This window comes from Notamacropus eugenii, chromosome 1, assembly GCF_028372415.1.
Source record: "Notamacropus eugenii isolate mMacEug1 chromosome 1, mMacEug1.pri_v2, whole genome shotgun sequence".
In the NCBI taxonomy this organism is placed as follows: Eukaryota; Metazoa; Chordata; class Mammalia; order Diprotodontia; family Macropodidae; genus Notamacropus; species Notamacropus eugenii.
The window spans coordinates 495,633,141-495,650,732 of record NC_092872.1 but is presented as its reverse complement, the minus strand read 5'-3'; the positions used below and the strand labels follow the sequence as shown (position 1 = coordinate 495,650,732).

The following is a 17,592-nucleotide window of genomic DNA, read 5'->3' as shown; positions in this document are numbered from 1 at the left end:
ACAAAGGCCGCCTCCGCCAGCCCTGTGCCGTTCCCTTTAATGAGAGCGGTCATTAAGTAAATGAGACATCCCCTTTAGCAGGCTTAGGAGTTCACACACTGAGGGGGAGCAGATATTTAATTGAAACCAACAAACAATCCTGCTCGCATGTGACTGGTGTAAGCGAAGTGGCTGCCCTCCAACTCCTCCCCCCACCTCCATCCACCCAGCCCCCCATGTAAATTTCATGATTGCTTTCCGTGATGTCATTTTGAAAGGGGAAAGACAATAGCTGTGGGGAAAGGTAAGTCAATATTATGTTCTTTCGCTGACAAAGGCAGATATCTAAGGCTGGAGCTTTCACCTTAGACTGATCAGGAAAAGGGCTTCCGAGAACAGTTAATTTGTCAGATGAAGGCTTTCTTTGCAGGAAGAGCAGGTCTAGGGGTTGAATCTTTTAATTGCATTGGAGAACTGAGGGATTTGCTTCTCCTTCTTCCTGGGTCTGTGTGGATTTTTTTCCTCCTCTTTCTTCCTTCCTCCCCCCCCCCCCCTCCTTCTGAGATTCTAGTGGATATGTTATGCATCTGACAGAAAATACATTTAACAGGGGGGGAAAAACCTTGTATCCAGCCAAGAAACTTTCTGAATATTTCTGGAACAACAGCAGATATTATGTCTGTGGCCACAGGATTTGGTGGCTCTCTATCTGGAGGAAACCCTACTCCTTTGAACAGAAGATCTCTCTGAAGCAAGGGAAAAACAAGATTCACAGTTTGTCTCCCTGGAATATCTCATATGGTAACTTCCAGTCCAAGGTACTGAACAGTGGTGATCGAAGTAAGCTTTTGATCTCTTGGTTGCCTATTTCTAAAATCCTAACAGAGGGCTTTAAGAAATCTATGGTGGGGTGCTGGGGGTGCACAGAACACCTAACGGAACACTGCTCAGGTTTTCCTTTCAGCCAATCTATCAGAAATGTGGTTATGTATATGGATTGTTGTGAACAGATACGGAAAAACAACTAGTTTCTCTCCAGTTTTTAAAAACTAGGTTTTTCTCAAAGTTGAGTTTTGAGCTACATGACTTCCCCTAGTTTGCTGTTCTCTGGGATGAGAGACTTAGAGGTGCTGCCTCCTTGGGTTAAATTTGCTTTCCTTTTTATGAACGAGGAAAAGAACATGAAAGTGCATCTTTTCTACTCTCTCCCTGAGGTAGAAGCTGTTTGTGATTGCAAACCTGCCCATGTTGATGGGAGGAAGGATATTCTAGTTTTTTCTTTATCACATTTAGAATTTCAGTCTGTGTAGCGCTATTATTAATTACGTGGGCTTGACCAAGAAAAGTAAAGTTGGGAATTTAATTTCTGAAGACAAAAAAATATGCCTAGTGAGTTAAGTTAAATATTAGCTGAATATGGGTTCAAGTTCCAGGGTGGTCTGCTTGACCACGGTATCATAATGATCATTTGTATCATCATTACCACCTTCATCATCATCATCATTATGATTTTCCTTTTGGAAGAAAGATGTGAATTATTTTGCCCTGATATTGGGGGGGGGGGGACTGAGAGGACACACAGAGACAGAAACCTCAGTTACTCTCTGTCATTGTGAGTGGTCTGAGTAAACAAAGGAGCCAATCGCAATGTATTGAAAACAAACCTTGGGAAATGCTTGGGCTGTCTGTGCTTAGCCAAACTGAGTAAAGCACCCAGCCAGGAGAGTCACTAGGAAATGCCCTTTTGACTTTTCCTTTTTGTAGAATGAAGCAAATCCTTTTTTGTTGTGACTACAACCTTCTTTGGGGTCTGTGGGCAGAAGTGTTCTGGCTGCCTCTTACTTTCCTCTTGCCTCTGCTGTGTATAGGACAGCCAGCCATTTCTGAGGTGCTCAGACAGAACTTGTGGCAGCCCACAGTGCCAGAGGACACAAACACACAGGCTGGGGCTATGCTCACTCTCCCATCTATTGTTGGTTGAACTCTGCCAGGATCCCCTTTACTCTGAGCTGCCGGCAGAAGCCACTTCAGCCACGGGCTCCTCACAGTCCCCATTCCCTCCCTCATTGGCTCCTCAGCTGCCATTATCAGCTTCTTCCATATGGCCACTTTAATTAATGGCAAACAAAAGAGCAGGAATACAGGGATCTCAGCTTCAGACAATTTGTCTATTCCACTGTTATGGAAAGGAAGGAAGGCAGGATGAAGTCTCCTTTGTCCAGTTATGTTGGGTTTATTGTTCCCTGGGCAGCCGGGATTGTGACTAAGAATACTTTGTTTGGAAAGAAAGAGAAGATGGCATCAAACAGATATTTCTTTCAATACCAACAATTCAACAAACATTTATTAAGTGTAAGGCCTTGTGCTCAATGCTGAGGATACACACATAAAATTGATGCAGTTACTGACCTCAAGGAGCTTATAGTCTACTAGAACAATGTGGCAAATACATGAATAAGTTCAAAATGAGGTGGAGTGTGATAAACACAAGGAGAGGTCTAGGAAAGTGCTATGAGAAATGTGAAAAGGGGAAGGTTAATTTTATCTCTGGACTGTCTGCCTAGGTATGAAGGAAGACTTCATGGAAGAGGGAGGCATTTCATGTGGAGATGTGGGTTGGGAAGATACTATTGTTAGCATAGCTGGGAGCATGAATAAAGAAAAGTAAATGGGACAGTGCTGGACAAAAAAGTAGAAGAGGGAGGAATAATCTACATGCAGTTCATAAAGGAGTAGAATGAAGTAATGCTTCTCATTAGTCTGGTGCCTACTATATACTAGGTACTGTGCTAAGTGCTTCACAATTATTATCTCATTTGAGATAACAACCCTGGGAGGTAGGTGCTATTATTATCTGCATTTTACTGATGAGGAAACTAAAGAAAGGTTAAGTGACTTTCTGAGGGTCACACAGCTAGTAAATGTCTGAGGCCAAATTTGAACTCAGGTCTTTCTGACTCCAGGTCCAATTCTCCACCCAGTATGCCACCTAACTGCCTCATTCTTGTTTCAGATCCCTTATAGTTAGTTCTAAGTTCTATGATTTTTGTGTGGTCACTTCAGTTCTCATCTGACTGCTAAGGTCCCTATTTCTTTTGTGACTTGCATAGCCTTCCTTGGGGCTATCTTGCATTCTAAGAAGAGAAGAACGTTCAGATTCTGGACCTGATCAGAGCCCTGATAATGGCAGTTTCCACAGCAGCCACCTTTCTGGAAAGAAGGGGCCCAATGGGGACTACACAAAGTTTGAGCAGACTCACAGAGAGGTGTCTCCAGGCTGGAAACCTCAAGTGTTTATTGGTTCTCCTGCTGTGGTCTGATTCAAGAGAGCTTCTGTCTTCAAGAAAAATCCTTTTTTCAGTCCCAACATCACTGTTGTTTTCTCTTGGTGTCTTCTGAGCTTCCTTCCTTCCTTCCTTCCTTCCTTCCTTCCTTCCTTCCTTCCTTCCTTCCTTCCTTCCTTCCTTCCTTCCTTCCTTCTTTCCTTCCTTCCTTCCTCCCTCCCTTCCTTCCTTCTTTCCTTCCTTCCTTCTTTCCTTCCTTCCTTTTGCTTAGGTGTTACATCTGGAGGGAGGACCCTGTAGCTCATGTTATGTGAGTTACCCATGACTTCGGGGCGAGGGAACCTGCTTTCCTGGTGACCCTGGCTGTCAGGGGCCAGGGTCCCAGAGACACCAGAATTGCTATATGTGCAGAATTTCTGATCAACTATTCACTGGAACCTCAGACTAAAGCAGCTGTTTTTAGCAACCATCTGACCACCTCTGAATGACCTACAGGAAATACCTTCAGGGAAGGATACTGGGCTAAATGATTTGTCCAATCATCAAAAATGTATTTCCAATAATGGGAGCACAGAAGTATTTTCAACAGCCAATCCAAGGGGGATTTCCATTCCTGTCTGGGCAGTAGACACCTGGTAACCTTCCTCACTTAGGCCTGGTTCTTAGGTTCTATTATAAACTTAGATGTAATATTAGTATCCCAAATACCCACTTTCTTTACAGCTAGACAGATGGCCCCACAGTGTGAAATCAAGTTATTTTATCCCAACACTGATCTTTGCCTTGCCCAGACCCTTCTTATTCTTCCCTATCCTGCTTCAGGATTTGTTCTATTGTGTTGGGTGTGAGACAACTGCAACCCTAGTTAGGCATCCCGCTAGTCCAATAAGGCTGACCAGGAAGATGATGGAACTCAAAACCATGCCGTAAGAGAACTGATTTAATTTAAAAAACGGGGAGGAGGTATTTAGAAGTGAGAATACGATAGTTACTTCCAAATATTTAAAGAACAGTCATGTGTAAGAATAGTAAGACTCGCTCTGGTTAGCCCCAGAGGATGCAACTAGGGGTAATGGGGTGAGAGTTGCTGAAAGGCAGCTTCAAATGCGTGTGAGGGGAAAATCCTTCCTAATAATTAGAACCAACCTAAAATAGACTGGGTTGCCTTGAGAAGTAGAGTTCCCGGTCTCTGCGACATTTTCAAGTTAGCTATTTGCCTAGATGTTATGTTGCGAAGGGGATTCCTGAGGTTCTTTTCAATGCTGAGATTTAAAAAAAAAAAAAAAAGTCTCATGCTTCTGAAGTCATAGGCTCTGATTCACCTTGGAACCTCTGTGTGTTTGCAGGAAGTCACAAATTCTAATCAAGTTGACATTGGCCCAGGCTCTAAAGTCCCGACAGCAGGAGCTTTTCGGTCACTCTCAAGAGGATAGGGTCCCCATTCGCTTCTCTTCTTTTCCTTTCCTTCCTCATTCCCCCATCTTATTTTATGTATTCATGGCTGGGCTTTATAGCTTCCCTTAATGAGTTTGTGAGATGCTGATTTACATAGCTAATCACCGAGGCTGGAGCTGAAGGGGTGGAATGGGGAACAGGCAGGACCAGGTGACTTCTAGCTCGGAGCCGAAGGAAGTCATTATCCCATTGAGTCAAACAGCTGGTCACTTAGGGCCCGGCATTTAGGGCAGGAAATGCAGGTCGGGGGTGGGGCTGGGAGCTTGGGACCGGTAGTAACTTCGCTGCTCCGTTCCGAGGCGTGAATTGGAAAGTCTTTGGAAGACGCTCCACAGAACTGTCTATGGCACTCAGCCCCTAAATGGGAGGTTAGAGGACAGAAATTTCTGAGTCAACCACACTTTTGGATGAGGGAGTCAGATAACTAGCCCCAGAGCCACAAACCTGGGAAAGAAGAGCGCTTGGGAAGGGCAGAGTGAATCTTGACTGGAACAAACTGCTGTCCAGCTACTTACCGTCGGATCAGCAAGGATAGCTCCCCAGCTTGGGGCGGTGCAGAGATTAGAGCGGCGCGGCGCGGAGGGAGTGAAGGGGGCACTGAGACGCCGATCCTTGGGACGGGTCTGTGAGCAGTACCCAAGGCCCCGCGAGGTTTTTTCTGTGGGGATAGGAGCCCGGGTTCATTTCCCCCATTCTTCTTCCGTCAACCTCATCTTCCCCTCTCCCCACCCACTTCGCGGTAGTATGCCTCCACTTGCTCAACCCGGAGACTCTTAGTCGACTGGATTCTGGCCCCAGAAAAGGGGCAAGGCAGTCCCAGAATGATTCCTGCCGGTCACCGAATCGGGATCTGCTGAGACTCTGCGGGACGGCCATTTTATCCTGCTTCTCGAAATACTAACCCTCTCTCTGACGGGCTGCTGTCCCCTGATCTGTCGTCAGGATTGTCTTGGGACTTTCTGAGCCCGTTTCAGTTTTCTCTTCTCCCTCTCTTAAGTTCTTGGGCTGGGGGGTAGGGAAGGGAGAAGGAGCCGCGGTGGAAAAGCTCAGTTAAAGAGGTCTCCCGGTGTAATTCAAAGAGTGTACATTGGAAGTGAAAGAAACCGGGCTCGGGTCTCATTTCTGCCATTGACAAGCGGTGTGGTCCTGGACAAGTTGCCTCAGTTTCCTCGTTTGTAAAACGGGAGGATCTATCTCAAGATCGTTATGAGAAAAGTGGTTTGTGAACCTTTGCAGAATAGAGATGTGAACTATTAGTTAACTAAGAATGGGCTATTAAAGTTCTTGGTTTGAAAAAATATAATGCATGCAACTTCCTGTCCTCACAGCTCTTTTCTTTTTCTGGGTCTCTCCCTTTCGCCCTGCTTTTCCTTTTTCTTTCCGTCCCTCAGGTGACCAGCGCCTCCTTGCTGCGAGTTGTTGAAGGAGTTGTTACCTAAGGGAGGACCCACACATTCCTCATGAATAAACTAGAAATTTGGTTTCTTAAAATATAAATTTAAGGGAAATTATGGAACCTACATTTACAGGAAGATTGTGTGTGGGAAACAGCATCATCAGGAGTTAACTCAGTCCTAAAAATGCCTTGTTTCCCAGAAAGACTGAAACCAGTCATTGCTGGGTGGCTTGACTCCATTCCTCTTGCAAATCTTCACCCCTGCTGTCACAGGCATAGGGAAGTCAGCTGGCTTCAGAGATGGGAATTTCTGTAGACAGTAATGAGGCTGGAGAGGGTTCTGATTTTGGAGAACCAAGATCTAGCAGACCTAAGGTGGGAGGCTGGCTTGAGATCCTGTTTAATCCATGTCTAAGCAGGTATATCTTACATCTTCCTCTCTAGAACCTCTAGAATGGCCAAGTTTACCTTGGAAGTCTAGTGTCTGAGGTGTGGCTATCTGGCACCTTGCCCTCCAAAGGACTGGGCATTTTGTTTGAGTAAAGCACAAACTTCTGTCATTTAAGGCTTTCCACGCTTTAGTCCCCACCTACCTTTTCAGTCTTATGTCCCGCTGATCTCCTAACAGTTGTATACATTGTGAGGTCCTTGGGAATGGTTACTGATGTTTGCCTTTCCTTCTAACCCTAGCTTTTAGATTAGTGTCTGGGATAGTCAGCACTTAATGAATGCCTGTTGACTGACTGTTATTGTCCCCCAACACTCTGGAATTTTCTATTTCTTGGCCCATGGTCTGGTAGGATGTAAGCTGCTTGAGTCTGTTTTTCATTTTGCCTTATCTTTTCAGAGCCAAACACAGTATGCTAATATAGCAGACACCTAAGAAATGCATGTGGAATTATTTTCAATTGTTGGAATACTTTTCTCTCTCCACCCCTTCAGCCCCCATCAATGCAAGTACAAAAACCCTTTTCTATCCTTCTAGGTTCAGATCAAATGCCATCTCCTTCAATAAACCTTTCTGGGTTCTACCACTCCCTAATTATGCTACATGCCTCTCTTAGGGCACTTTTGCTTTTTGTTGACTTTAGAGATTTTTAGGTATTTCACTTATCCCTCCTCTTGGTGTGAGAACTGAGCTAGATGGTGTTATCCACTTTGGGATCCTTCACAGTACTTTCTGCACACTCAGTGACTAGTTGTTTAGGTTAATAGAACATGGGTCTACCACAACCAAAGAGCTCAATCCTTCTAGGATTACATAAATATTTTACTGAAACTAAAATTCACTAGCCACCAGTTATGTGGGAAGCACTGTCCTGACCACTGGGGATGCAAATACAAATACAAAACAATGCCTTTTCCTTGAGGTGGAAAGAAGGATGGATTTGGATCAAAGAATGGGGTTCAGTTTCTGGCTTAGTTACTTAGCTACACAAGTCACTTACTGTCTCAGTTTCCTGAACTGGATGGTCTCTGTGGTTCTGTTCTGGCTCTAAATATATGATCTATTGATTCTAGCCAAATTAGATGAGAGGAAGTAACCAACTACATTCCAGGTACTGTGCTAAACACTTAATAAATATTATTTCATTTGGTCCTCACAACAATCATGGAAGGTAGATGTCTTTATTATTCCCAGTTTATAGTTGAGGGAACTGAGGCAAACAGCTTAAGTGACTTGCCCAGATCACACACCTAGTAAGGGTCTGAGGCCTCAAGGCTGTCTGACTCTGGGCCCAGAGCAATGCTCTGCTCCTGCCTAGCCAGGACCGAAGTTGGTAGTGTTTTATTTGACAAAGACATCTTTACAGGTTTGGAGCTGATCTTGGGAGTTGAAAGAGTAGCTTTGGGAAAGTATTGCTAAGACCTCTCTAGCATCTGGGCATATATCCCTTCTGTAACAAAAAGTTGAATTTCTCAAACATCAGCTTTTTAAATCTCACAATAAAAATGTTGGGGAAAGCATTTTCACCTAAATTAAAATGCCTTTGATCTTTGGCTTTCATTGAACTCCTTGCTTCATAGAGAATAGATTAATAAATACTTTCAAGTGGAAAATCTGGTTTGAAAAGGTCTTTATTTTTATCTCCAGCAGCTTTAGAGATAACCTGGGTACCTACCTCACACTGCTGCCCCTCTTTTTCTCTCTTATTTTTTTGTGGAGAGGTGAGTATAGGACCTTCACTTGCTGTTGCCTCTGCATCTTCCTTTTTCATGTCTAGGTTAGCACAGGAAGAAAATGCAATGTTATTTTAATCAGATGAGCTGAAAGAGCAAATCAGAGGAAGTATTTTAATCTACCCCAAGCAAGGCTGCCTAGTACATCTGTCACCATGGGGATTAGTGCAACTCTTTAAAGATGTTGAAGACTTTCTAAAACAAAGTATTAGATATTTGTGACCTGGTTTCTATCCTTACCAGGACAGATATCACCAGAGTCCTGGGATGGCATTCATCAGAGGCTCGGTTATGGAAGCTCAGGCCACTAAACAGGAATTTATGTGTAATTGTCACATTCCTTTTTGTCTATAGATAACATTATTTTCTAAAAAAATTAAAAATTCAATTTCATTTTATTTTAAATTCCAAATTCTCTCCTACCTTCCCCTCCTTTATCCATTGAGAGAGCAAGAAAAATAAAATCTGTTAGAAATATGTATAGTCAAACAAAACAAATTCCCTCATTAGTCATGTTAGGAAAGAAGAGAATAGAAGTGAAAATTCATTGATTCCATTACCTCTATCTGGAGATGAGTCATCTGCTCTAACATAAATCCTCTGGAATTACAGTTGGTTTCATTGTATTGATCAGAGTTTCTAAGTCTTTCAAAGTTGCGTAACTCTCACACATCTTTTCCCTTCTACCCAAAAGTGTCAAGTGAACTATTTCTGAATATATTTACATTGAATGAAAAATATTTGTGTGTATATATATATGAGCATGAATGTATGCTTGCATGAATGCACGTGTCTATGCATGTATACATATGTGTGCATAGACACAGATGTGGACATTATATATCTACACATATATGTGTATACATATAAGTATATGTGTGTGTGTATACATATATAGTAAAGAGTAGGTTGAGGTAGCTAGGTGCTACAGTGTATAGAGCACTGGGCCTGGAGTCAGGAAGACCTGAGTTCAAATCTACCCTTAGACACTTTCTAGCTGTATGACTCTGGGCAAGTCACTTAACCTTGTTTGCCTCAGTTTCCACTTTAAATGAGCTGGAGAAGGAAATGGCAAACCATTCCAATATCTTTGCCAAGAAAACCCCAAACGGAGTCACAAAGAGAGACATGAAAACTACCAAACAATAACAACAAAAGAGTAGGTTTGCAATACCCATGTTCTGTTACAAATGATCCACTTAAGGGTGAGGGTAGGTGTAAGAGCAAGAAGCATTTTTGAATGTGCCTACTATGTGTCAGGCACTGTGCTAAGTGCTAGAACAGAAGGTAAAATCCACAAATTCCATCAAGTTGGAAGAAGGGGAGATGGCGTGATATAATGGGAAAAATATTGGTTATGGATTTAGAGGACTTGAGTTCAAATCCTGCTCCAGATAGTCCCTTTGTGTGTGACCTTGGGCAAGTCATTTAATCTCCATTACCTTCTGCTTCCTTCTCTATAAAATGAGGTGCTTAGACTAGATGGCCTCAGAGGTCCCTTCCAACTCTGTGATCTCTCCATAGCACTAAGAACTAGCTAGTTGCTGTTACAGGGAGTTCAAGCATCTTCTTTCTGCTGGCTGGGTAAAACGTTAAGGAGGGCTTGTCCACTTTCAAGTCCTGGTGGGATGGAGAGTCAGCAGGGAGGTGCAGACCATATGGTGCTAGCAGGTTGATGAATCCTGGCCTCAGAACCTTTCTTACTCAGTGCTGCAAAACTGGCCTGCCCATGCTTCATGCCTGACTGCCCAACTTGGATTGTCTTAAACATTAGTGGGAAAGTTCCCAGCATAAGCAATCTGTGACCTTTGTTCCTCTCTTATTTTGTTACCTAAGAAATGAATGGGAATTGATGTTCAGGTGTGAGGTGTGGCCAGAGGAACAGTACTGCTGCTTCAGCTTCTTTAAGCCTCCAATTAAACTGAGTTATGGGTGAGGGCAGATGGACCATATTCCTGTCTCTTTCCTCTCTCCTAATTATAGTCACCCATCAGGCAATTGAGTCACTCTCACCAGACGGAAGCCCCAAGACTGGTCTTGTTGAAAAGTTTGTCCTGGGAAAAAGCTTGTTGGTTTTTTTTTTAAACAAGGGAGAGAGAGGCTCCTGTCTTGTTTTCTTAAGTGCCTTCTTCTGACTTAGAGGAAGTGGAGCATGTTTAGCTGAAATGCATTTCAGACTCCTTTAGAGAGTAGTTCTTGCCTGGGGTTTATAGGCACCTAGGCTAGGTTTCCATATATGATCTCTAGGACCAGGACTCTTGCTGGTAAAATTATTGTTGCCCATGATAGGATCTCCAACTAATATTTTGACTTTAAAGGACTCCCAGGCAGGCTTGCCACCTCTGTGATTTCCATGTGAAGTTTGCTGAATTGTCTTGTTGAAACACTTATGTTTTAACACCTACAAGGTCTATTTAAATCCTGAAAAGAAAACTGAGTTCCAGCAGCCACATTCTCTCCACCTGCCTTCAGTGGCCTAAAACAGATGGTGTTGCCTATTTTCAGCACAAGTGATACCTCACCTGACCTAGGGCCTCTGACTGTTAAATAAATAAATCTTGTCCAATAGGCTGGGAATCTTGATCCTGCAGGAGTTTTCACAAGCCTTTGGTAACCCAGATAAGGAAACAAGAACCAAGAAAGTTCCCAGACTAAGTCTGCTTAAATTAAAACAGAAAAAAATGTTTATTTATATGTCCTAAGGGCCTAAGTCAGGTGTTCTTAACCATTTTTTATGACATGGACCCCTTGGGTAATTTGGAGAATCCTGTGTACCCCTTCTCAGAATAATGTTTTAAAGATCATAAAAATAAAATATATAACATTACAAAGGAAAACAATCATATTGATATGTGATTATCAAAATATTTTATTTTATTTTATTTTAATTTTAAAAAGCAAATTCACAGACCCCAGATTAAGAACTCTAGAAGCTTGAATCTTTTTTTTTATGATTCAGATAGGTCATGTGGTCATTTTAATAGTGATGGCAAATCACTATTAGTTTTTCAACTGTTTTCCCAAACTTAAATTCCCTAGCCTCAGTCTTTGTAGATCTCTTCTACTAATCAATTGGAAAGAACTTTGGTTCTGTAGTTGGAAAACCTTCCTGGGTTTAAATTCTACCTGTGACATTTCCATTTTCATAGAAAAAAAATGAGAGATGTCCGCTGAGGTTCTTCCAGCTCCGTACTGATGGTCCAGTGGTTACTTTCATTATAATCTTGTGATAAAAATCAAATTTAATATTTTGGACCCCCCAAAACAAGTCACTCCAGGCTTTCTAACACATCTGCAATGTCCTTTAGCTCCACTTGCCATTAAATTCCCTGTCTAGACATCACAAAATCAAATCATTACAGCCACCCTTGTGGACACATTGAACGTGCAAGTGCAGATTTTGAAGGAAGTTTTTAAAAAACTGATCTTAATTCATTTGTGTCCTTGAAAGGAAACATGGTCCAAATTGTTGTAAAGAATTGAAAGTCAGGACACACAATCTGCATCCAGCCTTCAGAGGTGACTTACTCCTCTGGCAAGGTTTGTGAGGGCAGAATCGTGCAGGGGTCTCATTGGGTTCCCAGATTTGCCAGTGGTACAACTTTGGCTGCTACAATTAACTGCATATGCAAGATAAAATTGCCTGCTCAATTACTAAGTTGCACCTGCTAATTGAGTGGTTAGTTGGTTAATCATCCAATTTGCACTTGGAATTTTGCAATTGCTTACACATTCTTCATTTACCAAAATAGCCTTTGGGTCAAAATGGGGACTATAAATAAGTGAGGGACCTCTTGCAATTACACTCATTCTTTCTTTGGGCTTGAGTCTTCTCATCTGGAAAATGGGAATAAAAGCACCCATCTGGTTTTCCCACATGAGGGTTTGGAAAGTAGAATAGTATTATCTGTTACACACAAAGACTTGCTCTAGTGAAAAGGGCCAAAGTCACAAGTGATGAATAGACCCAGTAATAAGTGAAAATATGTGCAAGTTTGCTAAAGAAGCCTATCATCTTGGTGTTTTTTTCTGGGAGGAAGTGTGTTTCTTTCTAACTGTGAAGGTCTGGTCTTTTTGTCATGTTAAATGCTGGATTGGTTGTAACGACTAAGGATTCCAAATCTAAAATGGGCTCAGAAACCATGTATTGGAGAGAAAAATTGCCTAAATGACTGGATTGGGAAAATTTTAGTTTTATTAAATTTGAAGATGAAGGATAACAGTTCTTACCTTCAAAAAGCTTACATTCTCCCAGAGGGAAATGACATCTAGATAAGTAGGACATGGTAGACAGGGCAAGTTTGGGGCAGTGGAGAGATCTAGAGAGAGTGTTCTAGAAAACTTTGAAGGCGGGGAGAGACCATTCAGAGACGGGATTCTTACGGGCTTGTTTTTCAATGCTTCTCAATGAAACAATTTAGTCTCTTTTCATTCAAGGAAAAGAAATCAGTCAATCTAAGCATTTGATCGGTGTCAGTCTGTGCAATACAAGCCAACAAATATTAAGTCAAGTCCACAAGCATTTATTAAAATCGATGTGCTGGGAACTGTGCTAACCACTGGGGATATAAAAAAAGGAAAAAACAGTCCCTACCCTCAAGGAGCTTATAGTCTAATGGGGAATAACATGCAAACAACAATAGACAAATAAAGTGTATACAGGATAAACTGTGGATAATCTCAAAGGGAAGGCACTGGGATTAGGGAGGACTTGGAAAGTCTTTTTTTTTTTTTTTGTAGAAGTTGGGCTCTTAGCTGGAATTTCAAAAAAACCAGGGAGGCTAGGAGATGGAGATGAGGAAGGAGAGAGCTCCAGATATGGGGAATAGCTGGTGAAACTGCTGAGAGTCAGGAGATAGAGTGTCTTTATGCAAGGAAGAGCAGAAAGGCCAGTGATATCACTTCTATATGTGGTGACCATGGCGGTGAGTGGGTGGTGGAAGGCATAAATTGTAAGAAAACAGGAAAGGTGGAAAACAGCCAGGTTACAAAGTGCTTTAAAAGTCAAACTGAATGAAGGGTTTATCTGTCCCCTTTTTATTTTTTAAAAATAAGTTGTATCAATGCCTTTTGCTTTTGTATCAGTCATTTCTGAAAATCCCTATTTCCACATAGAATTCTCCATTGTAGCAAAGAAAAATGAGCGAGGAAAAACACTTTGACTGCTTCTGACAATATATTCAACATCCTGTCCTAGTGGTTCCCCACCCCTCTGCCATAGAGAAGGGAGAGATGTTTCGTTATCTGTTGTGTAGGATTGTTATTTCCTCCTCTTCCTTTTAAAAAGGAGACAAGTTTTATTTTTCTTAGTCTTCGTTTTCTGATCTTTGCTTTCACGCAGCTTTTTATTGCTTAAATAGATGAAGCTTCATACTTGGGGGTGAGGGAGACAGTGGGCAAGAGCCTGGTTTACATCTGTAATTTCATTCCACTGTCAAACAGAGGTCAGTTACAGGGAGCTCTGAAAACAAACTGAGCTGCATTTTGGAATGACAGGCTAAGTAACCAGCTTTCCTCCTTGTCAAGGTAAGACTTCTCTGTCGCTTTCTCCGTCCTCTTCAGCAGTTCCATTCTCTGTTTATATAAAGTGGTTATATTAAAAATGAAACCCTGAAAAATGTACTTTGCATTTAAATTACATTTAAAAAACCATAAAAATTTAGCATCCAACGATCCAGGTTCTAATTTTGCCTCAGCTGTTTACACAAGTTGTGTGACCTTAGGCAAGTTGCTTTCCTGCTCCAGGCCTCAGTTTCCTCACCTGTAAAACAAGATGGGTGAGTTAGGTGGTCTCAAAAAACCCATTCAAATAGCAATCCTATGATTTTTTTCTTTTGTAGTATTGCTGAGCTGCTTGGGTGACATAATTCCAATTCACAGTCTGTGAGCTAAGTAGCTAGAGGGAACTCATCATGCTGACTGTAGGAGACTTTCTTTATATTGTTCACCTAACCCAGGAATCTTTAACCATTTTTGTGTTATGGACACCTCTGACAGTCTGAGGAAGCCTAGGGACTCCTTCTTAGAGTGAATGCATAAAATAAAATGCATAGGATTACATAGAATACTAACTGTATTGAAATCTAGCTACGGAATGTTTAGTTTTAAAAGCAAGTTCAGTGATCTAGTATTTCCAAACTAGTCACTTGTCTACTAGGCTACTAGTGGTTATAATTTGTAGATTTAAGAGACAGTGAGGCCTCCAGGAAGCTTGGGTTCCTCAAGCATTCTGCCCAGTTACTTGTTTGCCATGCTATGCCATCGGAGAACCACACTAGGCATTTTAAGTAGTTTTCTTTTTTGTAAATTTTTTAAAACAAAGTGAGAAAAGAAAAAAAACATTATCATGTACATAACGGATCATAAGAGGGGACTCAACATAAAATAATGAATTTCCATTTAAAGAAAACCCATATAATAAATACTACATATTGTTTTCAAAGTTGCTCAGCTTGTCTTTGCTTCCTTGTTGGTTTTATTTTGTTTTTTTGCTGTGCATTTTTTACTTTATTTTTTCCCTTCCTCCCCAAAGCAACCTAAAGAAGGTTACAATTAAGCATGGATACACACACACAGATATGTATAAACATAGACACACACACACACACACACACACACACACACATATATACCTACTCATACCCATATTTGTAAGACTGCTCTATGTTTATTTCTTTCTACCTGTTTCTCTGAAGGTGGATAGCATCTTTCTTTCATAAATCCAAGTCTTTCTATGTTTTTCTAAATCAACCAGCTCATCATTTCCTACACCACAGCAATATTCCAACTCAATCACATCCTATCTGGAGATAGACTGTGAAAGTTTCCCTCCCCCCAATTTTCTGCATTCCTTCTATTCTTAGCTACATGTTTTATTTATTCAAGAAAATTTAATTTAAAATAACCAAAATTATCCTTTTTATGCTTCAACAATTCACTCATAATATAGTTTAAGGTCTGATACTGCTGAATCTACTTCCTTTGCATCTCCCCCTGCCCCCGATTTCTTTGAAGTTCTTGACCTTTGTTCTTCCACATGAACTTTATTATTATTTTTTCTAACTCACTAAAATTTTTTTTTAGTAATTTGATTGGGATAACATCGAATGAATAGATTAGTTAGGTAAACATATTACTTCAGTTATTTAGATCTGAGTTTATTTCTATAAAAATGTTTTGTGTGTATGTTCATATAGTTCCTATGTCAGTTTTGGCAGGTATTTTATAGTGTCTTTCTTTTCAGTGCCACCTCTTTTTCTTTAAAGCCAATTGATGGACTGCTAAATAGGACATACACCAAAAGAAGGAAATTAGCAAAGTTTCTTCACTTTATTCTACTTCTCACTTTCCCCCTTTATTTCTTATGGCTGTAAACTGAGCCTAGTAGCAATGTTCTTAGCTGGCCTACTCAGTATGACTACAACCTGAAAATCAGGCAATAGCAGTCAAGTCTACTTTTTAATGAAGACTCTTTATGCATTGTCTCACATCTCTTTAAATATTTGTAGAGGATTAATAGAGCCCCCAAAATCAGCTTAGAGCCCAGGTTCCTGCTGATTGGTCTTTCGGCATTCTGAAGGAGGGGTGAATATTCATCTCCCGGTATAAGAGTGTAATGATACCTGGGGACAATTAAAGTGATTTCCTTGGGGGGGGGGGGAGGGAGAGATGCTAGGGGTGTTGTACTTGTTGTCAGTGCTATAAAGAGTCCACAGGAAAAGAGACTGGAGGTAGGGTGTAGGGAAATTGGATGTTTCTCCAGACATTATCTAGTCCTTTAAAGAATGTGTTGACTGGGGCTAAGTTGAAGCAGCCCTGGAGGAGGAAAGATGGTCAAACCTCTAAAGTGCTAAGATCTGTGTGGCTCTGGGGACTGTGGGTAGTATCCTTCTCCTCTCCTTTCAAAACAGGAAGAAAGTTGAGGTTTCATGGTATATCATGAAGACAAGGTTATTAGCTTGAAACATTCTGGTAAGGCCTGGAGCTTGGGACAACTGGACTGACAGTGTGTTCGCTCTACTAGTACTATGGGCATGACCTCTTCAGATCACTGAAATGCAGAAGGAATGGTGTTCTTCTTTTCCTCTTAAAGTGAGGATAGCTTTTATGGAAGAAAATAGGCAGCAATCTGTTCCTGGAGGGCCAGGGAAGAGGGCTGCCCTAGCAGGACCTCCTGGGAATTCAATTTAGTAATTTCCTTTTCTTCCACTTGGGTAACAGAAGACTGGAGGTAGGGAGTGAGAGAAGGGCAGAGCTGGATAGCTGTTAGAGCTATTATCAGGTGTCTAAAGGGCAGAAAAAAAGGAAGTGGTTACCTTTCTTCCCCTGTTCAGGAGTTCTTAACGTGTGTGCTATGGACCTCTTTGGCAGTTTGGTGAACCTATGGACCTCTTCTCAGCACATTTTTAAATGCATAGGATTACAAAGGAAGTGAATTATATTGACATACAGCCATCAAGATTTTTTTATAAGTTCATAGATCCCAGGATTAGGAACTCTTGTTCTATGGGGAGGGTAAATGAGATTTAAAGCTGTACTAAGAGATCTAAGAAATTGAGGGAATACATTCTCTGAGAGAATATTTTCTCAGCATAATTGAATTGCACAGTCCACCAAGATAAGTTTGGATTCTGTAAGGAAGAGAAAGCAGCTAACCCTAAGAGGACCCATTTGGATGGTAGCTGAGACACAGGTGATGTCCAGAAAAAATGCCATATGAAGCTGCTTTTAAATTGTTTATTTTTTTCCCTTCTGGTTAGGACTTACTGGACCTGGATCCCATCCCTTCTGATAATCGTTCCCTTCTCTTTCTTGAATCTTTTCCTCTGCTATTCCTTTGGCTCTTTTCCCTCTGCCTACAACAACATCTAGCTCTTTCCTCTAAAAAACCTTCCTCCTAACCTGCTATCCATGTATGCTTCCATTTTCTTTATCTCTTCACTAGTAAACTTTTAGAGCAATTCTCAACCCCTTGCAATGTGGCTTCTGTCCTATCAGTTCAATAAAAAAATGCATTCTCTCTTAGATCTCCAGTGACCTCTTTAACTATTAAATCCAATTACCTTTTTCATTCCTCATATTGAATTCTCTGCGGCTTAAAAAAGTGTTTTTATTGTCAACTAAATAACCAACAAAAATAAATACTGAAACATATAAAACAAGAGGCAAAATCTTTTCCCCAAGGCCTTAGCCTTTAACTACCAGTTAGGCTGGCTTAAAATCTAGAACTATCTTTAGGAGTCTTCCCATTCTCCTCTTTCTTTTTCTTTCTTTCTTTCTTTCTTTCTTTCTTTCTTT

At 41.2% G+C, this 17,592-nt stretch overlaps 1 protein-coding gene across 1 annotated transcript in view; it reads left to right on the top strand.

The window, feature by feature from the left end:
• The first annotated feature begins 519 nt into the window (after nt 1–519).
• MYT1 (myelin transcription factor 1) overlaps nt 520–17,592 on the top strand; it is a 197,244-nt gene continuing 180,171 nt past the window's right edge. Inside the window, exon 1 of the mRNA XM_072633218.1 lies at nt 520–819. Coding sequence (XP_072489319.1) covers nt 561–819 — 259 coding nt within the window. The 5' untranslated portion in view covers nt 520–560. The remainder of the gene's footprint in view (nt 820–17,592) is intronic.